The sequence below is a fragment of the Pelmatolapia mariae genome, linkage group LG14, assembly GCF_036321145.2.
Source record: "Pelmatolapia mariae isolate MD_Pm_ZW linkage group LG14, Pm_UMD_F_2, whole genome shotgun sequence".
In the NCBI taxonomy this organism is placed as follows: domain Eukaryota; kingdom Metazoa; phylum Chordata; class Actinopteri; order Cichliformes; family Cichlidae; genus Pelmatolapia; species Pelmatolapia mariae.
In genome coordinates this window covers 40,175,286-40,198,855 of record NC_086239.1, presented here as the reverse complement: position 1 = coordinate 40,198,855, position 23,570 = coordinate 40,175,286, and the positions used below count along the sequence as shown (strand labels likewise).

Genomic DNA, 23,570 nt, shown 5'->3' with positions numbered 1-23,570 from the left:
TGTCTACCAGTAGCTGGTGTTTTGCGCCTCTGGTATTCTTGCCAATCCCTTTCTGTGCCCCGCTCATGTATTGACCCATGTGCCTGTTCATCTTAGCCAATATGATGCCTGACAGGAGCTTCCATGTAGTACTGAGGCAGGTTACTGGTCGGTAGTTGGATGGGACCGGTCCCTTCTTGGGGTCCTTGGGGATCAGGACCGTCCGACCTTCGGTTAGCCATTCCGGGTGTCTCTCGTTAACTAGCAGCTGGTTCATTTGTGCTGCCAGACGCTTGTGGAGTGCAGTCAGCTTCTTCAGCCAGTAGGCGTGAACCATGTCGGGCCCTGGTGCTGTCCAACTCTTCATACTGGAGACCCTTTCTTGGATGTCTGCCACTGTGATGGTTACTGGACCCTGTTCAGGGAGGTCGCTATGGTCTGCCCTCAGATCCACTAGCCACTGAGCATTGCCGTTATGGGTTGCGTCCTTCTCTCATATGCTCTTCCAGTATTGCTCCGTCTCCAGCCTTGGTGGTGCTGTTCTCTTATTGTTCCCTTGCCACTGAGAGTACACCTTTGCTGGTTCTGTGGAGAACAGCTGGTTTATTCTCCTGCCTTCTATCTCTCTGGTGTACCTCCTCAAGCGGCTGGCCAAGGCTGTGAGTCGTTGTTTGGCAGTTTCCAAGGCCTCAGGTATGGACAGCTTGCTGTATTTCTTATGCACCTTCTTTGTCGCACCTTTCTGCAACTCCGTTAGTTGGCTAACCTCCCTTCGTGCTACTTTGATCTTGCCCTCTAGCCTCCTTCTCCATGGAGGGTACTGCCCCTTGTGGCTGTTCAACTTGTAGCCAAACATCTCACTGATCACTGCTGCCGTGATCAGTTAGTGTGCTGCTTGTTAGTGTCGGTAATCGTGGTTGTAGGTATCGTCCGTAGTGCTGCATTAACATCATCTAGCAGACCTTCTGAGGGTACTTCACGTAATCTTGGTAACCGGCTACGGGGGATCCAGGTTTCAAGCTTGGCCATGATCCTATCTTTCAGGTCAGTTCCTCTCGCACTCAACGATCCTTCTCCTATTGCACTTGGGGCTATGTACCCAATCTCAGGTGGGGGTGATGATATCTCCCCCCTGACCTGGCGTCCTGACTCCTCCTTCCCGTACTTATAGTACGCACCGTCCGTAGTACGCGTAGTGTGCGTACTTCAAGCGTGCAGACCCTGAATTGGGACACAGCCAGTGACTAAATACACATGAGGGATGATCAGGGGAAGTGGCCACACATGGGAGCACAGCTGACACACATGAACCTAACGACAGGACAGGAGAAGTGAAACTAAATACACTGATACAGACTTTCAAAGTAAAACAGGAAACATGGAGATTAGACATGGAGATAAGACATGACATGAACTTAACATAACTGTATAGACATGAAACGTAGACGCAGAAACCAGGGAGACTGAGTACGGGGGGAGATGACATAAACAACTAAGGAACAAAGGGCTAAACAGCAATCACAAAATAAACTAGATGAGCTAAACTAGGGCACAAATGAATACAAAATATATATAAAACTTAAACACTGAGTCGCTCGACCCAGGATCATGACAATTACCTAACAGAAAATCAGTTACTCACTCAGTTTCAACATGCTTACAAACCTGGTTATTCCACCAGTTCAGCCCTCATTCACATGACAGATAACTGGTATAAATATCTAGACAATGGGAATTTGGTCGGGGTGGTATTTTTGGATTTTAGTGCTGCATTTGATTTGATAAATCATGATCTTTTGATAGATAAACTAAAATGTTATGGATTTTCACCAGCTGCTTTGTGCTGGATGGAAAGTTATTTGTCTGGAAGAAGGCAAAAGGTTTATTATAATGTCTTGATGCATTCTCAATCATCCAGGAAAGTAAATCTCCAAAAGTTGAATCTGTTCATCTGGACGTAGCGTTTTGTGGGAGAAACGTTTCGTCACTCATCCAAGTGACTTCTTCAGTCTCAGCTGACTGCAGGTTTACCCAAATCTTATAAACAGTATTATGCAAATGTACTGTTTATAAGATTTGGGGAAAAATAAAGTCTCGCTCTGGATTCACAGTGTTCTGGGATCCCTGGAAATGGGAAGCAGGGTTAGTGAGCAGTGTTGGTCAAGTTACTTGAAAAAAGTAATCAGTAACTAATTACTGAAGTAATCAGTAACTAATTACTGATTACTTCCCCCAAAAAGTAATCCCGTTACTTTACTGATTACTTATTTTCAAAAGTAATTAGTTACTTAGTTACTTAAAAAAAAAGAAAAGATTTACAACCTGAACAGGTAATAAAGCGACAGATCTTTCAGTCCAATTCTATTTTTTCTGCATAATCCATCATATAAAATGTAATCAAATGTTTTATTAGTTTTAATATTTGAAGTTTATGCATGAAGCAAACATTAAATTATATGCAACATTCTCTGACTGGAAGAAATTTGTTTAACATTTAAACCTATTTCCAGCACATAATATAAAACAGTTTTTTGTGTTTACACTCACTCTTTCAAATAAATGCGAGTAAAACACAGCAGAAAATAAATAAGATCAAAGACTCAGCGGTCCTGTTGCTCTATTTTCACCTGTAAAGCAGGAGTGGGGCAGGCGGAGGTTTGCCCTGGTGCAGGTGTGCCGCAGCGGTCAGTGGAAGGATCCGGCAGTTTCACATTCCCGTGGCAGCGTACTGTCGGTGCTTGCTCGGAAGTTTAGGGGTTTTTTCGCTGTAAAAAGAAGTTTTCTTCCCACGCAGTGAGCAGCGGACGCTAATGTTTTTGTCACTTTTTACAGAATCAAACTCAAAGTAAGGTCAGTACTTCCACGCTTTAAACGCTGCACGCTCATACTCTCTCCCGCACTCGATATATTATCCATTGTTGATCTGCACACAGCTGTTGTCACGAACGTGGCACTCGCTTACATCATTGTCATGAGACACTCGCAAAAAAATCACGGTTTTAGTAACGCAGTAACGCAGCGTACTTATGGGAAAGTAACAGTAATCTAATTACCTTTTTTGCAATAGTAATCCCTTTCTTTACTTGTTACTTGAAAAAAGTAATTGGATTACAGTAACGCGTTACGCGTTACTGCCCATCTGTTAGTGAGAACTCTGAAATGTGGCAAACTCCCCTGGTTGGTGGTGTCAGCCTGAGCTTCTCCCTGACTCCACCCCGCCGGCTGCACCTGAAGCAGCTGACTGACCTGCTCCTCAGTCATGCAGCTGTACTGAAAACACACCAGAGCTCATGAATCTGCACAAACTCACAAACATGAATGAGTTTATTATTATCATTTGCTCAGAATCACACCTGTAGTCTCTGTAACTGTGACGCTCTGGGGACAGTAATGATTGTAATCTGATTACATTTATTGTATGGTACTGTAGAATTACACGAAGTGAATCTGTACAAAGTCACACTGATGGAAGAGAGTCGGTGAGTCATCTCGAGCACGGATGACATGAAGACCCGAGTGAGCCTGCACTCATTGAGCACACTGAACAAAGTTTTCACAGGCAAACGTTCCTGTAACATAACATATACACGTTTGCATTTTTGCAAATGATTTGTCCCCCAAAAAACGAATTGAAAAACGATGTGAAAAAAATGAGCTGGTCCTGGCGTTTCTGAACAGGCAGAAACTGAGATTCTGGTTCATCCGATTCTCAGGAGCAGGCAGCAGCAGGGAGGGTTTCCTGGTTTGATGCCAGAGTCGAAGCTTTGGTCCATGTTTCAGGATGTCAGTGGGTTCAAGTTCTGTGTGCAGAGTTGGGACCACATCTGAGGAGGCAGAAGGATGATTTCAGACAGCCGACTGACCCGGAGCAGCAGCCAGCTGTGAGTCTGAGGTAGGGCTTGTTCGATATAACGATATATATCGGATGACGATATAAAAATGTCTATCGTTTCATTTTACGCTATCATTTGTTTCGTGGTGTCGCAAAATAAACTGTTTCCGGCAGCATTTTTTCATGGTTTTGATGGTCACTGTAGGGGCTATATTAATTTCTTAAAGTTCTCTGTTTCTCTTATATTTAATATAACCACACTATGGACGGACAAGCGCCTGTTTTTATGTGTTGTCGCTAGCAACAACGATGGTAAAACCATCGCGTTGTTTATTTTCCACATAAACCAGTCAGAATAAAGCTCAAGATCCTGTTGAGACTTTTCAAAATAAACTGAATCACGTGAAAGAGCATGCAGAGTGTTTACGGATGAGGAGCAACAAAGAGCCGTCAGGTGCTAATAACTAAACCTTAGACTCAAACATTAGAACAGGCTTTTCCCCGCAGCACGCCGTGTAATAAATACTCACAAAGAAAACGGCGGCCGTTACAACTTATGTCTAAAAGTGTATCGTTTCACGCATCAGATAAAACACTCGACTCCAGGTACACGACGCCCAGCTGGAAACACTTCACGCAAGTCGAGCTGCCCGAGATTCACAGAACTTTCAGAAAATGTAAAATTTTTGTGATTTATGTCGTTATCGGGACGATAGACGTCTTATATTGGGATATGAGATTTTGGTCATATCGCACAGCCCTAGTCTGAGGGAAACAGGAGTATTTCAATGTTTCCATCTCACTGGATATTCAGTACATGTGCATGTTTTGACCTTTAAATAGACTTGTACCAAATGCAGTGTTCTGATTGGTCAGATCTTTTTATGCGCATGTAAAAATGCAGAAATACTGAGCTAGTTTTGAAAACATAAATGTCACAAATTCGTCCAATGACGCCATCGATGTGAACATTTTAAAGTGGACTACAGTGGTTTAAAGTGAGTTTTCGAACCTTCAGACCGCCTCAATCTGTTCTTCACGCTCAGATTGTTCACACGATGAAACGTGGTCCATTCATGTTCCTCCATATTCCCCATCCTGAGGCCATGGTGACCCTCAGGGTGAAGTTACCCCGGTAACTCTGATCAGCTTTACTGGAACTGAAAACTCAGGGTTGGTCGAAGTTGCAGGAGGCCTTTAAACTGTCTTTGGTTGAACTTTTAACTTCATTTAATCAGGTGAGAACTATCGTGTGTGGCTTAAATCCTACAGTTGTGTATTTTCTGGCATCGTTTTATTTTTACTCAGTTGTATATAGCATTTTTATCTTATTATATATTTTATTCTATTTTATTCTACTGTATATAGTATTCTATTTTATTCTATTCTGTACAGTTGTGTACTGTATTTATTCTTATTTTATTTTATTCTAATTTTTGCTTCATAACTTTTGCACTGTCCACTTCCTGCTGTGACAAAACAAATTTCCCTCGTGTGGGACTAATAAAGGTTATCTTATGTTATCTTATCTTAAAGTATTTGGGTTCCTGGAGGAGTGAAAGTCCGAATCCATTTTCTATCAGAGGGACTGATCTGGAAAAGCTAGTTTAACTTCAGTCCGATTTCCCTCCGGCACCGAGACTAACTGGAAAACTCTACCTGTACAATTGTCTTTAGATGTGAGGGTGCGTGACTTCAGCAGGCGTTAGACGAATGTTAAGTCTTAGTTTAATACATTTATTACTGATGGTGTTAAAAAGTTCTAATTCAAACTGTACTGTTGGTTTCACTGGAAAATCAGGAACCTGAGAAACTTGTAATTAATGTAAACCCTTCAGAGACTGAACTGTTTCTCTATCACTGTGGCTCGTTAATGAAGTCCCTGAGGTCAAAGGTCATTTCAGTGTGTCATCATGTTTGTCCCTGAGGCATCTTCACATTAGCTACAGTTTCCTCTAATTCCCTCTGGAGCAAATCAGAGCTGGAAATCTGAGAGACCAAAGAGACCAGAGAGGTCCCGAGCCGACCAATCAGAGTGAGCGGACCTGAGCTCTGGCCTCAGTGGTCCGCTGAGGACTCGGGATGATAACGACATCCCCTCAGACCGCTCTGTAATGACCCCCCCCCAGGATGGATTTTAGTTGCTTTGGTCAATAAACTAATATGAACTTTATCTTATCTTATCTCTTATACAAAAAATACAATATGTGACACACAGTCAGACACCTCAGGTAGATAAAGGTGTGCTGTACTGGTGAATGTCCAGAGTCATAAATCTAAAACTATTTTTAATGACTAGTTTCAGTTTAATTTTAGCTCAGCGGAACAATCTGATCGAGAGCTTCTGAGTTTATTCTTGGTTACAAACAGGGAGCGTTCACGTGCACCAGACTGGGGCGTTCATCAGTCAGGTAACCACCTGACATGTTTTCAGAAGCGCCACCATGAAGACTGTGAGCATGACTGTCAGCAGGCTTGGGATGACCGACCTTTTCACAAGCGCTTTATATTGTAAGGTAGAGACCCTACCCCAATAAAACAATCAAACAACCCACTTTTGTGGCTCGGTCGTGGCTCAAGAGTTGGGAGTTCGCTTTGTAATTGGGAGGTTGCCGGTTTGAGCCCCGGCTCCGACAGTCTCGGTCGTTGTGTCCTTGGGCAAGACACTTCACCCGTTGCCTACTCGGGGTGGTCAGAGGGTCAGAGGGCCTGGTGGCGCCAGTGTTCGGCAGCCTCGCCTCTGTCAGTGCGCCCCAGGGCAGCTGTGGCAACAATGTAGCTTGCCATCACCAGCGTGTGAATGGGTGGATGACTGGATGTGTAAAGCCTTTGGGACTAGTAAGTATACAAATACAGGCCATTTACCATTTTGTCATGGTCCCTGTGCCTCACCAGCTGATCCCGTCTTAGGCAACATGTGTTTTTGTTGTTTTTGCTCTCTCTCTCTCTCTCTCTCCTGCTGGGGCGATGCTCATTATGGGCTCCCGCCCCTGGCCCACGCACCTGCCATCTCCACACCTGCTGCCTATCTGCGTAATCGCGAGTCCTATTTAAGATGGCAGCATTGTGCTACTCGTCACTGGATCGTTGAGCTACCAGCGTCAGTCGCTCAGTAGTTTGAGAATCAGATTCTGTGAGTTGTTTCGGTCTGTTCGCCTCTAACTGAAGTTTCTGTGTACAGATCTTTCCCGGACCTTTCCCTGCCTGCCTGTCATCCCGTGGACGAGTGTGTGGATTTGTGTAACCCAGTTGTGGAGAGAGGAGAGTGATTCTTTGGAGCGCGTCTGATCCCCTTCCTTTTCCCTCACATACCCCGGAGCCCTGCTGGACCCCCCCCCCCAGCAGGGTGTATATAGTATCACCTGGTGTTGTCTGTATCAATAAACTAACTGTCTTCTCTACATGGATTTCTGGTTTGCGCCTGAGTCCGTTAACTACACGTGACAACTTTGATCAAAGTCAGGCCAAACTGTGGTACCAAACACACTGCTAAAAAATTAAAGGAACACTTTAATCAGACTACAGCATTGAGTCTGTTAAACTGGTCAGGTAAGTATTAGAGGGAGATGTTAGTCAGTTTCAGGCCATACCTGGACCCTGCAGAGCTTGCACAGGTAGCCCAACTACCTGTGGATGACAGGGATGACATATACGTACCATTGCTAGAAGGTTTGATGTGTCTCCCAGCACAGTCTCAGGACCATGCAGGAGTTTTCAGGAGATGGGCAGTTATCGGTGGACAGGGCCATAGAAGGCCCTTAACCCATCAGCAGGACCGGTAAATGCTCCTCTTTGTAAGGAGGAACAGGAGGAGCATCCTCAGAGCTACAAAATGACCTCCAGCAGGACACTGGTGTGAATGTCTCTGACCAAACAATCAGAAACAGACTAACGAGGGGGGCCTGAGGCCCCGACGTCCTCTAGTGGACCCTGTGCTCACTGCCCGGCACCGTGGAGCCCGACAGGCATTTGCCATAGAATACCAGAATTGGCAGGTCCACCAATGGTGCCCAAGGCTTTCCACAGTCGAGAGCAGGTTCACTCTGAGCACATGTAACAGATGTGAAGGGGTCTGGAGAAGTTGTGGAGAATGTAGTAACATCATTTGTGGGGGGTCAGTGATGGTCTGGGGAGGCATATCCACAGAGGGTTGCACAGACCTCTACAGGCAGCGACACACTGACTGTCACTGGGTATCAGGTTGAAATCTGTTTACCAGGTCATAGGTGACCCATCTGAGGTTAGGGTTTGGGCTCAGCTAACCTACCACTCATTATTCACCTGCTTGAAACACTCAGATTTAGATCTATCAGACTGGATCAGGATGAGTCGTCCTTTGTCCACAGTAGGACACCCACAGCAGAATAATAGTGGTTTTCTTCACCTGAACCTCTGAACTGTGATGTTCTGCTCAAATTGCGCAGGAAGTGGTCGGTGTGAAACAGGCTGAATTTGCCTGTGATGGCTTATTTAAAACAAGAAAACACGTTGATAACTGAAAAGTACAGAAATTTTCACTCATGCTGAGCCTGGCCTGTTGTTGAAGTGGGCCCATCTTCATCAGCATGTCAGTGACGTGTTGCCACAGCTGCATGTTTGCAAAATTAGTGGTGCAGTCTGAGCCAAGGCCAGAATCTAAAGGTCTGAGCAGGTTCAGCGTGAGACACATGACTGCTTACTGACAGCTCTTCGTTGACTTCACGTCAACTCCAGGCTGCCCAGTCGTGATGCAGCGAGGCAACAACTAACCAGGTTTCACATGAGGACTGCTGCATCTGTGAGATTGTCTTCTGAAGCTGAACAGATACACAAAGGGCCTCAGGTAGAGTCAAACCCAGGCCCTCGGGGTTTCTGGTCACCTGCTCACCCTGTGCTATTAAAGCAACGAGCTACCTCACTCTGAAAACTGAAACAATTCCAGACGGTAAGTGCTCAGGAGACAGAGGCTGTTACACTGAACCACACAGACGTGCTGATTATCATCAGACGCAAAACAAAACAAATCCGAACCTTCCCGCCAATCACTAAACTCGTTAGTCCGTCACAGGTGGATATGTGCTGAGAAGGTATAAAAAGGCTGCAGAGGTGACTGTGTTGTCACAGGTGAACAGGTGAGCTGCAGTGTTTGTCTGATCAGACACAACAACTGTGCACATGACATATTTGGGACATTTGTACTTTGTGAGCTATGTTAAATGTAACTACGCCTCCTCTGTCTTATTTCATTCTTGGAGCTTTTATGAATGTTGGAAGTTTAAAATTCTTCTATTTCTCATTAACTGTAATATTATACATCCTGATCATTGCTGCCAACACGTCTCTGATTGTGGTTATCTGTGTGAAGAGAAGCTTACATGAACCTATGTACATGTTTCTGTGCAGCCTGTTTGTGAATGAGCTGTATGGTAGTACAGGGCTGTTTCCGTTCCTCCTGCTTCAGATCCTCTCTGATGTTCACACTGTTTCTGCTCCTCTGTGCTTCCTGCAGATCTTCTGCATTCACACTTATGGAAGTATTGAAGTTTTAAACTTAGCCATCATGTCTTATGACAGATACCTCGCTATTTGTTGTCCTCTACAATATAACACCCAAATGACATCGAACAATACAGCTGTTCTGATTATGGTGACGTGGGCGTACTCTTTAGTGAAATTTCTTATTGCTTTATCCTTAAACCTGCGTCTCACGCTGTGTGGAAACTTCTTAAACAGTTTGTATTGTCAGAATTACCTGGTGGTTAGGCTGGCTTGTTCTGGCACAAAGGTGAATAATGTTTATGGGATTTTTGACCTTACTATGACCACCATAGTCCCCACACTTATCATCATGTTCTCTTACATGAAAATCCTCAAAGTGTGTTTTTATGGATCCAAACAGATGAGACAAAAAAGCCTCACCACCTGCACGCCTCAGCTGGTGTCTCTCTTGAATTTTTCTTTTGGTTGTTGCTCTGAAATATTTCAGAGCAGGTTCGATACGACGGGTTTACCCGCCGCTCTGAGAATGTTCCTGTCTCTGTATTTTCTCATGATGCAGCCGCTCATGAATCCGATCTTGTATGGAACGCAGATGTCAAAGATCAGAGGCGTTTATGAACATGTGCTGTCCTCTAAAATTTCATGTAGGTGTAGTAAAGTTTCACAGAGTGATTAACAGCAGCTAACCTTGAAATGTGTTATTTAAATTATGAGAAAGTGTCTTCCTGTGGAGATGAATTCATGTTTAGCTGATTTGTATTTAACCAAAACAGAAGAGAAGCACCAGAGAGAACCTGTGTGCCACAGAAATATATACACTGTAATATAATTTAGCTTTCAGGCAATAAACACACACACACACAGATTATATAGTATAATAGGGATCAGCAAGTTAAAGTTTGGTTACTCTACGTGACTTCAGAGCATCTCAGATTCCCCTGGAAACATGGCAGGGAGAGGTCAACTTCTTTACAGGAGTTATAAAAAATCATTTAATTTCATAGAATTGTATTTATCCTGAAGGAAATTCTTACATCATGTCACATCACATCAGATCCCACACAAAATGAAGCAAACCGTGTTTGTCTTTGTTTTTAAAGTCCTTTTTTCTAGAAAACCTTCTCAGCACGACGAGTGTTGGAGGTTAAAAGTTTGCTGTTATCAGACTTCACTCTCAGAAGTGTCGCTCGAGTTAAATGCAAATTATTATTGTATGTTTTTTTACCTTACAATATAAAGCGCCCTGAGGCGACTGCTGTTGCGATTTGGCGCTGTGTAAATAAAACTGAATTGAATTAAGTGATGCTCTTCTTCACACTGCACTGTTACCAGTGTTGGGGAGTAACAGAATACATGTACCAGCGTTATGTATTTAAAATAATCTGTAATCTGTAATGTAATCATGTAATCTGTAATTTGTAATGGAATACATTTTAAAAGTAACCTTCCCAACACTGAGTGTTACACCTGATTTTAGGGCTCCTCCACCTGCCAAGTTCCAGTTTAACACCTGATAACAACGAATAGCAAGATGTGCAGGGACAAACATGTCAAGAAAGAGCTGACTGAGAGGTTTGAATACTGTATAAGATTTCTAATTGAACTTATTAAAGAGCTTTCACTGGACTTAACATCATATGAATCCACGAGGTGATCGTGGTATGTTGCATTTTGGTGTTTTCAGGCACCAGAATGGCTCCTTACAGTTGTACAATAGACCTGGACTCACCTGAACTGGTGAGGCAATATGGGCACACAGAAAATGTACATTAGCCCCTCAACTGTATACAATACAATATATCTTTATTTGTATAGCACATTTAAAACCAGCGGTACACCAAAGTGCTTTACAGTAATAAAATAATTTAGAGAAAGGAAACATTAACAGGGAATAAATTCACCAACAGGTGGAGAGCACTAATTAGCCGCAGCGCAGCAAAAATATGTAAAAGAAAATACAAACACAACTCAACTAGGAGATTATTCAGCAATAAAATAAAAATAAAATGATTAAAACTAACTAGGGAAGGCTAGATTGAATAAATGGGTTTTCAACAGCGATTTAAAAGATTGAACTGATTCAGACTCATGAATAGCAATACCAAGATTATTCCAGAGTTTGGGTGCAGCTATGGTGAAAGCACGATCCCCTCTGGTCTTCAACCGTGCCCTAGGATGCACTAAGAGCAGTTGGCTCGTTGATCTCAGTGCTCTTCTAGGAGTGTACAAGCTGAGAAGTTCAACAAGATAGCTGGGAGCAATGTTTTTTATAATTTTAAAGGTAAGCAATAGTAATATAAAATCAATACGGTATTTGATGGGAAGCCAATGCAGGTCAGCGAGGATAGGGGTGATAGAATCAAACCTGCCAGTTCCAGTTAAGAGGCGTGCCGCCACATTTTGAACAAGCTGCAGTCTGCGGAGAAGGGTAGATTGGAGACCAATATAGAGGGAGTTACAGTAGTTTAATCTAGAGGCAATAAAGGCATGGATAAGTTTCTCAAGGTCCTTACAGGGTATGTAAGGCTTGGCCTTGGCAATTTGGCGTAATTGTTAAAAGCTAGATTTAACTACAGTGGAGACTTGTTTGTCAAGTTTAAAAGAACTGTCCAAGAGAACACCAAGGTCGCTTACAGTGTGAGAAAGAAAGGTAGCAAACGGCCCAAGTGAACCTGTTAGTTGGCCCCTAGGAATATGGCTATCGAAAACAACAATTTTCCATTTTCTTTTCATTTAAAATGAGTGAGTTACTCAATAAGCAATCCTTAACCTCTCTCATACAATCAAAAAAGCAGTGTAGCGACGGTAAGACATCCTCAGTCAGATGAAAGTAAATTTGAATATCATCTGCGTAGCAATGGAAGGAAATGTTATATTTTTCAAAGATGCGACCTAGAGGTAACATATACAAAGAAAACAACACAGGGCCTAACACAGACCCTTGGGGCACACCACAGCAAAAGGGGGCAACAGAGGAAGAGTAATTTCCCATTGTAACACCGAAGGACCTTTCAGAAAGGTACGATTTAAACCAACTAAGAGCATTACCCTTAATGTCTACCATGTGTTCTGGCCTCGTTAAAGGGATATTGTGGTCCACTAAATCAAACGCTGAGGACAAATCCAATAAAACTAAAACCGCTGAGTGCTCTGAATCAGTGATTGAAAGGAGATCATTGAAAACTCTCAACAATGCCGTTACCGTACTATGAGGTGTTTGAACCCAGACTGGAATTTATCAGTGATGCTATTCGCATCTAGATGGGCCTGTAGTTGCAAAAGGACTATTTCCTCTAGAATTTTAGCCAAGAAAGGAAGTTTGGAAATCGGCCTATAGTTTGCAGGGTCATTTTGGTCAAGGCTACTATTTTTAAGAACAGGTTGCACTACCGCGTGCTTACAAGTGGTCGGGACACCACCCCAAAAGCAATGATAAGTTCATTAACCTCCAAAGACCCGAACTCTTCCACAACATGCATTTTTAATTTCTCTTTGATATTTGGGCATATTGGGGCCTGATGAATGTAAAAACAAAGAATTACCAGATTTTTTTTTTTTACCTTATTTTTGTTTTTAAGAAAAATGAGAGCCACAAATGAGGATATTCATTTAAAATTTTGATAGAACAGTAGCAGTATAATGTCCTTGTGAGTGGATATCAGGCCCATGTAGAGCAAAATTGAGTATTATTGTATTTTGCACAACTCTGTTGCTTGTGAAGCTCGCACACAAGAATTTCACTCACATGTACTGTACCAGTGTACCTGCACATGTGATGTGACAATAAAAGTGATTTGATTTGATTTGATTTGAAATGTGATGTCCACATATGTGGACGGCAGGTCCTAGGAGGTTAAGGATAGAATACTAGACCCAATTACATTAAAACCCTCTTTGATGATGCGAGTCATATTCAGATTTATTCAATGTTATTTATGTAGCATCAAATCAAACAACAGTTGCCTCAAAGTGTTTTATGTTGTAAGGTAAAGACTCAACAGTAATACAGAGAAAACCCCAACAATCAGACGACCCCCTGGGTTGCTTGGACACAGTTGGAAGGAAAAACAGCAAGAAACTTCTGGGTGAGTGCTGACGTTCACTGCTGAATGGCACATCGGGTCCTGTTTTTTGTGGCTGCTTGCATCAGTGTGTTGTGAGATTATTATACTATCTTATGCCACGTTATACTCCTAATTAAAGATTGTGAAATCATTATGTAGTTTAAGGTTGCATTTAACTATTGACTTAGAAGAAGGTGACAACTATTACATTTATTAAACTGATTTGTATTACATTAGATTGCTGATTTATTGTGAATGGATGATATTGTTTTATGATGCATTATACTGCTGAGTTATAAGAAATACTGTTTTCAGAGAGTCATCGCCTTATTTGTCTGATTAGAAAAGAACAGAACATACTGCACAGGAAGCCAAGGTCATAACTTAGTCTCACTGAGAGAGAGAAAGAATGTGGATGTTTAGGTTTTATGACTTTGGAGGGGGGCTGAGGGTATAAGAATGTGAGAAACGCTCAGACACTTCGAGATCAGGCGGACACCCTCCCGCGCTCATCTCCCCTCCGGATGGTTAATGCGCAAAAGTGTTTGTATGGAATAATGAGAATTGTATGGAATAAAATGGTTGTTGATTGAGCATTTATACACCGAGTGTTGTCCTTCCTTCAGCCCAAAGATCAAAAGAACTGAGAATTTAACAGTGTCCAGAAATGAAGATGGCTTTTCAGCGGCAAAGAGACAATATATGGAAGTGTTACTGGTACCAGTGCTGTGTTGCTGAAAAACAGGTACTTAGTAGTCTCTTCGCAATATGCGATTGCTGACATTATCAAGATAACAAAAAAAACCAAACAAAAACCCCCCAAAACAAAGCACCGAATGTGAGGAGCTGCTGCATCTACGCCTGCTGCCATCTTGGATCATCTTGGTTGTTATCAGGGTTAAACTGGAATTTGGCGGGTGGGAACCTTAAAATCAGGTGTGACAGTGAAGTGTGAAGAAAAGCATCATTTAGTTATGCGATGCTGATTATGTCATCAAATCAGGGGAAATTAATCAACTTTGTCTGATGGCAGCCGTATGACTGCTTCTTGATTTAGCTGATTTTTAACAGAGCGGAGAATAAAAAATGTTCATGAGCAAATAAGCAGTTCAGTCTTTATTTTTTAAAAAGTGCCAAATATGATGGCTCCAGTTTGGCCTTATTTCTTGGACGCAGTAAAAAAATCTAATATCTTTTTGTTAAATTATCAGATACAACAAAGAATCAAAGCTGCAAAAACGAAATACATGACTTATTAATCAAAAGTGTTTGTGTGCACCTTTGCGTATATTTCTTTTTTTTGTATACATGTTGTAAAACTTGTGTTGCAGTAAATTACTCATCATAACATGCATTGTCCTTGAGGGCAGGTGGGTGTAGCTAGCAGGTCACATTTATAAAATCTGTTGCTGCAGACTTACACCACAGCAGGTAACAAGCACGCAGCTGGATGTTCGTCACGTGACTTCCTGCTGCTTGTCTCTACCTTTACCTGACAGTCCAAAACCAGCGTGAAGATTAGGAAATAAGGACACTTTCAAAAGAATATTTTTAATAATTATTGTCTCTTTTATGAAATGATGTTGAATTCAAGTTTATCAGTTTTCACGTATTTCATTCTTGTGGCCTGTAAGAAGGTAGGAGCTCTGAATTATTTGTATTTTATGATAACAGCGACGTTCTACATCACAGTCATTGCTACCAACACGTCTCTGATTGTGGTTATCTGTGTGAGCTGAAGCTTACATGAACCTATGTACATGTTTCTGTGCAGCCTGTTTGTGAATGAGCTGTATGGTAGTACAGGGCTGTTTCCGTTCCTCCTGCTTCAGATCCTCTCTGATGTTCACACTGTTTCTGCTCCTCTGTGCTTCCTGCAGATCTTCTCTCTGTACTCTTATGCAAATATTGAATTATGTAACTTGGCTGTCATGTCTTATGAGAGATATCTTGCTATCTGTCGTCCTCATCAATACAACACACATATGACTGTGTTGGTATAACTTTAATGTGGTAATATGCTTTTGTTTGTATGATTTGGCACCCTCTTGTGGCCACAGTTGGTACTTGGGAAGTTGTTATGCCCAGCTAGTTTGCTACAAGTGCTCAGTGGAGGTGAAACCTTTGCCCACGCATGCCTGTAAGTTTCCATTACATACTATAACCTTAACTATCGGATTTGTGATGCATGTGTAAATTGAGTATACTGAGTTACTATTTCAGCTGTATAGTCATTACTCATTTGTCCAGCTTCGAGGGAACGATGGTGTTGAATGCTGAGCTGTAATCTACAAACAGCATTCTCACATACGTGTCTCTCTTCTCCAGGTGTGACAGGGCAGCATGGAGTGTCAGGGCTATGGCATCATCAGTGGACCTGTTGTGGCGGTATGCGAACTGTAGAGGGTCCAGTGAGTCGGGTAGTGCAGAGCAGATGAAGTCCCTGACCAGCTTCTCGAAGCATTTGCTCACGATGGGGGTCAGGGCTACGGGTCGCCAGTCGTTCAATGAGGAGATGGTGGAGGATTTGGGTACAGGGACGATGGTGGCCATTTTGAAGCAGGCTGGGACTACAGACAGAGAGAGGGAAAGGTTGAAGATGTGTGTAAACACTCCAGCCAGCTGAGCCGCGCATGACTTGAGGACGCGGCCGGGAATCCCGTCCGGACCAGTAGCTTTGCGTGCGTTCACCCTCCTGAAGCACTTCCGCACATCCTCCTCAGACACAGTGTGCGCACTGACGTCATCCGCGGTGCGCACACTGTCCGGTCTCGTGGTGTTCGCTGTGTCGAATCTAGCGTAGAATACGTTTAGATCCTCACACAGAGAGGCTGTGGTCTGCGGTGTGCTGGTTTTCCCTCTAAAGTGTGCTAGCGACTGTATGTTAGCATGTGTTTGCTAACTTGCTATGAGCAATAATGCTAGTTAACTGAAGGTAAAGTGTTTATGTTTAATTTAGGCAACCTTAAGATTTATGTTTTTGCTGGTTGTCATTAAAAGTAAGTTTCTATTAGTACATTATGTATACTCAGTGAATGAGAAGGTAATTATCTGTTTTGTGTTTATTTAGTTTTACAAAAAGAAAAGAGAAAGGAGAGAAATGAAAATGGATAAGGGATACCATGTATAAGAAGCCTTAGTGACATGGCCTGTAAACTGGAGATGCAGATCGAAGTAAAGAAGAATCTCAGTTCAAAGCATTCTCTTCTCATTCTGTTCACAGAATGTTCACAGAACAATGACATTTCAAAAGGTGATTGTCTTTATTGTTATGATATGGTTGTACTCATCTGTCAGATGTGTTTTTACTATATGTTTAAGCCTCCATCTGACTCTGTGGGAGCATCATAAACAGTTTGTACAGTCATAACTACACTATTGTAAAGGTAGCTTGTTCTGGCACTGAAGTTATCTATCTATCTATAAAATGTAGGAGGCTTAATATGAAAAAAACACCCAGCACACCCCTACGGGCGGTTTATCCTTCAAGCTCGGGTCCTCTACCAGAGGCCTGGGAGCTTGAGGGTCCTGCGCAGTATCTTAGCTGTTCCCAGGACTGCGCTCTTCTGGACAGAGATCTCCGATGTTGTTCCCGGGATCTGCTGGAGCCACTCGCCTAGCTTGGGAGTCACCGCACCTAGTGCTCCGATTACCACGGGGACCACCATTACCTTCACCCTCCACATCCTCTCGAGCTCTTCTCTGAGCCCTTGGTATTTCTCCAGCTTCTCGTGTTCCTTCTTCCTGATGTTGCTGTCATTCGGAACCGCTACATCGATCACTACGGCCGTCTTCTCCTGTTTGTCTACCACCACTATGTCTGGTTGGTTAGCCACCACCATTTTGTCCATCTGTATCTGGAAGTCCCACAGGATCTTAGCTCGGTCATTCTCCATCACCCTTGGGGGCATCTCCCATTTTGACCTCGGGACTTCCAGGTTATACTCGGCACAGATGTTCCTGTACACTATGCCGGCCACTTGGTTATAGCGTTCCATGTATGCCTTGCCTGCTAGCATCTTGCACCCTGCTGTTGTGTGCTGGATTGTCTCAGGGGCATCTTTACACAGCCTGCACCTGGGGTCTTGCCTGGTGTGATAGACCCCAGCCTCTATGGATCTTGTACTCAGAGCTTGTTCTTGTGCTGCCATGATTAGTGCCTCTGTGCTGTCTTTCAGTCCAGCTTTGTCCAGCCACTGGTAGGATTTCTGGATATCAGCCACCTCCTCTATCTGCCGGTGGTACATACCGTGCAGGGGCCTGTCCTTCCATGATGGTTGCTCGCCTTCCTCCTCTTTCTTGGGTTTCTGCTGCCTGAGGTATTCACTGAGCACTCGGTCAGTTGGGGCCATCTTCCCAATGTATTCTTGGATGTTCGTTGTCTCATCCTGGACTGTGGTGCTGATACTCACCAGTCCCCGGCCCCCTTCCTTCCGCTTAGCGTACAGCCTCAGGGTGCTGGACTTGGGGTGAAACCCTCCATGCATGGTAAGGAGCTTTCTTGTCTTTATGTCAGTGGCTTCTATCTCCTCCTTTGGCCAGCCTATTACCCCAGCAGGGTACCTGATCACGGGCAGGGCGTAGGTGTTGATAGCCCGGATCTTGTGCTTACCGTTCAGCTGACTCCTCAGGACTTGCCTGACCCTCTGCAGGTACTTGGTGGTTGCAGCTTTCCTAGAGGCCTCTTCATGGTTCCCATTCGCCTGCGGGATCCCCAGGTACTTGTAACTGTCCTCTATGTCTGCAATGTTGCCTTCTGGTAGTTCAATCCCCTCAGTTCTGACTACCTTCCCTCTCTTTGTTACCATCCGACTACACTTCTCCAGCCCGAACGACATTCCAATGTCATTGCTGTATAGCCTGGTAGTGTGGATCAGTGAATCGATGTCTCGTTCACTCTTGGCATACAGCTTGATGTCATCCATGTACAGGAGGTGGCTGACAACTGCTCCGTTTCGTAGTCGGTATCCGTAGCCAGTCTTGTTAATGATCTCACTGAGGGGGTTCAGGCCTATGCAGAACAGCAGTGGGGACAGAGCATCTCCTTGGTAGATCCCGCACTTGATGGTGACTTGTGCTATGGGCTTGGAGTTGGCCTCTAGTGTTGTACGCCACATCCCCATTGAGTTCCTGATGAAGGCTCGTAGGGTCCTGTTGATCTTGTACAATTCTAGGCATTCCAGTATCCAGCTGTGGGGCATTGAGTCATAGGCCTTCTTGTAATCAATCCAGGCTGTGCACAGGTTGGTCAGTCTGGTCACCAGCTACTGTCTACCAGTAGCTGGTGTTTTGCGCCTCTGGTATTCTTGCCAATCCCTTTCTGTGCCCCGCTCATGTATTGACCCATGTGCCTGTTCATCTTAGCCGATATGATGCCTGACAGGAGCTTCCATGTAGTACTGAGGCAGGTTATTGGTCGGTAGTTGGATGGGACCGGTCCCTTCTTGGGGTCCTTGGGGATCAGGACCGTCCGACCTTCGGTTAGCCATTCCGGGTGTCTCTCGTTAACTAGCAGCTGGTTCATTTGTGCTGCCAGACGCTTGTGGAGTGCAGTCAGCTTCTTCAGCCAGTAGGCGTGAACCATGTCGGGCCCTGGTGCTGTCCAACTCTTCATACTGGAGACCCTTTCTTGGATATCTGCCACTGTGATGGTTACTGGACCCTGTTCAGGGAGGTCGCTATGGTCTGCCCTCAGATCCACTAGCCACTGAGCATTGCCGTTATGGGTTGCGTCCTTCTCCCATATGCTCTTCCAGTATTGCTCCGTCTCCAGCCTTGGTGGTGCTGTTCTCTTATTGTTCCCTTGCCACTGAGAGTACACCTTTGCTGGTTCTGTGGAGAACAGCTGGTTTATTCTCCTGCCTTCTATCTCTCTGGTGTACCTCCTCAAGCGGCTGGCCAAGGCTGTGAGTCGTTGTTTGGCAGTTTCCAAGGCCTCAGGTATGGACAGCTTGCTGTATTTCTTATGCACCTTCTTTGTCGCACCTTTCTGCAACTCCGTTAGTTGGCTAACCTCCCTTCGTGCTACTTTGATCTTGCCCTCTAGCCTCCTTCTCCATGGAGGGTACTGCCCCTTGTGGCTGTTCAACTTGTAGCCAAGCATCTCACTGATCACTGCTGCCGTGATCAGTTAGTGTGCTGCTTGTTAGTGTCGGTAATCGTGGTTGTAGGTATCGTCCGTAGTGCTGCATTAACATCATCTAGCAGACCTTCTGAGGGTACTTCACGTAATCTTGGTAACCGGCTACGGGGGATCCAAGTTTCAAGCTTGGCCATGATCCTATCTTTCAGGTCAGTTCCTCTCGCACTCAACGATCCTTCTCCTATCGCACCCCCACCCAATTTCGGGTGGGGGTGCGATATATATATATATATATGTGTATATATATATATATATATATATATATATATATATATATATATATATATATATGTATATTTTTGTACACATCATATGATTTTGTGTCTTTATGTCCTTAAGACATTCCTGCAGTTTAACTAATTGGTGTGTATTATCTGGCTTCATGGACAGATAGAGCTGAGTGTCATCAGCATAGCAGTGAAAATGTATGCTGTGTCTTCTAATGATGCTGCCTAAGGGAAGCATGTATAATGTAAACAGAATTGGTCCTAGCACTGAACCCTGTGGAACTCCATAATTAACCTCAGTGTGTGAAGAGGACTCTCCATTTACATGCACAAATTGGAGTCTATTAGATAGATATGATACAAACCACTGCAGTGCAGTACCTGTAATACCTACAGCGTGCTCTAATCGCTCTAATAGGATATTATGGTCGACAGTATCGAACGCTGCTCTGAGGTCTAGCAGGACAAGCACAGAGATGAGTCCACTGTCAGAGGCCATAAGAAGATCATTTGTAACCTTCACTAAAGCTGTTTCTGTGCTGTGATGAGCTCTGAAACCTGACTGAAACTCTTCAAATAAGCCATTCCTCTGCAGATGATCTGTTAGCTGTTTGACAACTACTCTTTCAAGGATTTTTGATATGAAAGGAAGGTTGGAGATTGGCCTATAATTAGCTAAGACAGCTGGGTCTAGAGATGGCTTTTTGAGTAAAGGTTTAACTACAGCCAGCTTGAAGGCCTGTGGTACATAGCCGATTATTAGAGATAGGTTGATCATATTTAAGATTGAAGCATTAATTAATGGCAGGACTTCTTTGAGCAGTTTTGTAGGAATGGGGTCTAAAAGACACGTTGATGGTTTGGAGGAAGTAATTATTGAAGTTACCTCAGAAAGATCAATTGGAAAAAAAGAGTCTAAATGAATATCAATGGTACTAAAAGTAGCTCTAGCTTTTTTCTCTAATGGTTTGCACCTCTTACACTGTACAGTAATACGTATAATAATGATGCTTTTTTAATCCTTGAAGCAATCATATATTTGTATGAGTGTTTTTTTCTGACAGAAAAATATAATGTAGAAACAAATGGGCACAGACTGTCCTTTTATTTCATCTTTTAAATATCAAAATTCAGCTTTTGGTTCAAACACTGTATTTTTTAAAATTCCACACAGGATTATCACAGTTTTCTAGTTTACCTTACCTTTACCATCATATTTTAATATCAGAATAGTAACAGACATCTATTACAGTAAACTCTGTGCTGTACTGATTGCTTGGCCTGACATGCATTAATGATGCTCTCATGGGAACTATTATGGGAAATATAAAGCAGCCGATGTTGCTGAAGCCTCAGTGCAGAAATCGGCTGCAGAAAAAAGTTCAGAGTACTGGAGACAGGCATGAGGGTAAATGTTGGATTATTTCTGCTCGTGACTGTTTCACTTTAACCTGAACATTTCAAACCCAGCAGAGCAGCATCTGTCAGAATGAGTGTGTGATGAGACATGAGAAGCAAACCTGTTTCTAGTTTTCAAACATTTGCTTTGTCACCTAAAGCAAGATCAATGGTGAACTCAACTGTGCCTTACTTTATCCTCAGCACATATATATATGTAGGGAGTTTGAAATACTTGTTATTTGTGTTAATTGCGCTGTTATACTTTAGTATAGTTTTTGTGAACATGTCTATGATTGTGGTTATATGTGTGAACAGAAGCTTACATGAACCTATGTACATGTTTCTGTGCAGCCTGTTTGTGAATGAGCTGTATGGTAGTACAGGGCTGTTTCCGTTCTTCCTGCTTCAGATCCTCTCTGATGTTCACACTGTTTCTGCTCCTCTGTGCTTCCTGCAGATCTTCTGTCTCTACACGTATGGACACGTAGAGTTTTGTAATTTAGCCGTCATGTCTTATGACAGATATCTCGCTGTCTGTTATCCCCTGCACTACAAATCACATATGACAGATAACAAAGTAGTTATGTTCATTGTTGTCATATGGTTGTACTCTTTTGTGAAATTCATGATCACATTGTGTTTAACCGTCCGTCTGACTTGGTGTGGGAAAATCATGAATGGGCTGTATTGCCATAACTACCTGGTTGTAAAGTTGGCGTGTTCAGACACCAATCTGAATAATCTTTTTGGGCTTTTTGGTACTGTGATCACTGTTTTAGTTCCTCTGCTTCCAATCTTCTACTCCTACATGAAAATACTCAAAGTGTGTTTTTCTGGGTCCAGACAGATGAGACGTAAAGCCGTCAGTACCTGTGCGCCTCACCTGGCCTCCCTCCTAAACTTTTCTTTTGGGTGTTTATTTGAAATACTCCAGAGCAGGTTTGATACGACCAGTATACCCAGTGCTCTGCGAATCTTTCTGTCTCTGTATTTCCTCATCATTCAACCGCTTTTGAATCCGATCATGTATGGGACACAAATGTCTAAAATAAGACATGTGCTGTGCTATAAAATGTAGCTGTGATTCTTACACCTGTAGGATGTTTAAATTCAAGTTTGAAGTCCTAAACTTTTCTTTTGGATTTTGAAAAACTTCTGAGCAGACTTCACACGACAAGTGCATCCAGTGTGTTTTGAATCACTCTGTACTTCTGATCATGCATACAAATGCCCAGCATCTGAAAACAATATGATCATGTCTCCTTCCTCTAAAATTTAAGCCGTCCGTGTAGCTGTGATTTTTCATATATGTCTAAGATGTTCAGTTTAATACATAACCATGCCACTGTCATATCAGTTTCCTGTTAATAAAGTTTTTTGATCTTAATGGTTAAAGAGTTGTTTTTATGAAGTGAACTGACATAAATCTCACAAAAAGACAAGCATTAGGTAAAAACGTAAGCCAGAGAGGAATCCTTTCTATTCTAGCTACTGTCACTGAATTATGGTAAAACAAAAATAGATAAATCAGAACAATAGAAATAAACACCATTTGAAAAAAGATTATTTTGCTGTGGTTATCTTAATTAAACACTTTGCTAAAATATCACATGTGCCTTCCTCCTTTTTTGTCCTTCCCACGAACTGGGACTTTGTTGAAGGTAACCCCTACAATAATACATACAGAGAAAAACCCAACAATCATATGACCCCCTATGAGCAAGCACTTTGGCGACAGTGGGAAGGAAAAACTCCCTTTTAACAGGAAGAAACCAGGCTCAGGGAGGGGCGGGGCCATCTGCTGTGATTGGTTGGGGTGAGAGAAGGAAGACAGGATAAAGACATGCTGTGGAAGAGAGACAGAGATTAATAACAGATATGATTCAGTGCAGAGAGGTCTATTAACACATACTGAGTGAGAAAGGTGACTGGAAAGGAAAAACTCAATGCATCATGGGAATCCACCAGCAGCTTACGTCTATTGCAGCATAACTAAGGGAGGATTCAGGGTCACCTGGTCCAGCCCTAACTATATGCTTTAGCAAAAAGGAAAGTTTGAAGCCTAATCTTAAAAGTAGAGATAGTGTCTGTCTCCCGAATCCAAACTGGAAGCTGGTTCCACAGAAGAGGGGCCTGAAAACTGAAGGCTCTGCCTCCCATTCTACTTTTAAATACTCTAGGAACAACAAGTAAGCCTGCAGTGTGAGAGCGAAGTGCTCTAATAGGGTGATATGGTACTACAAGGTCATTAAGATAAGATGGGGCCTGATTATTTAAGACCTTGTATGTGAGGAGCAGGATTTTGAATTCTGGATTTAACAGGAAGCCAATGAAGGGAAGCCAATACAGGAGAAATCTGCTCTCTCTTTCTAGTCCCTGTCAGGACTCTTGCTGCAGCATTTTGGATTAACTGAAGGCTTTTCAGGGAGTTTTTAGGACTTCCTGAT

General features: G+C 43.1%; 2 protein-coding genes across 2 annotated transcripts; both read left to right on the top strand.

Moving 5' to 3' along the window:
* The first annotated feature begins 8,999 nt into the window (after nucleotides 1-8,999).
* LOC134640747 (olfactory receptor 4D1-like) lies at nucleotides 9,000-9,965 on the top strand. The gene has a single exon (XM_063492646.1). The coding sequence runs from the start codon at nucleotides 9,000-9,002 to the stop codon at nucleotides 9,963-9,965; it is 966 nt and encodes a 321-aa protein (XP_063348716.1).
* An 11,324-nt stretch (nucleotides 9,966-21,289) lies between these two features.
* Nucleotides 21,290-22,201, top strand: LOC134640746 (olfactory receptor 4B13-like). The gene has a single exon (XM_063492645.1). It carries the CDS (start codon nucleotides 21,290-21,292, stop codon nucleotides 22,199-22,201), a length of 912 nt encoding a protein of 303 aa, XP_063348715.1.
* The last annotated feature ends 1,369 nt before the right edge of the window (nucleotides 22,202-23,570 follow it).

What these genes read in the sequence shown, in the direction of transcription:
- LOC134640747 (XM_063492646.1), top strand. Translation starts at nt 9,000, where the DNA reads ATGTTAAATGTAACTACGCCTCCTCTGTCTTATTTCATTCTTGGAGCT.
- LOC134640746 (XM_063492645.1), top strand. Translation starts at nt 21,290, where the DNA reads ATGGTGAACTCAACTGTGCCTTACTTTATCCTCAGCACATATATATAT.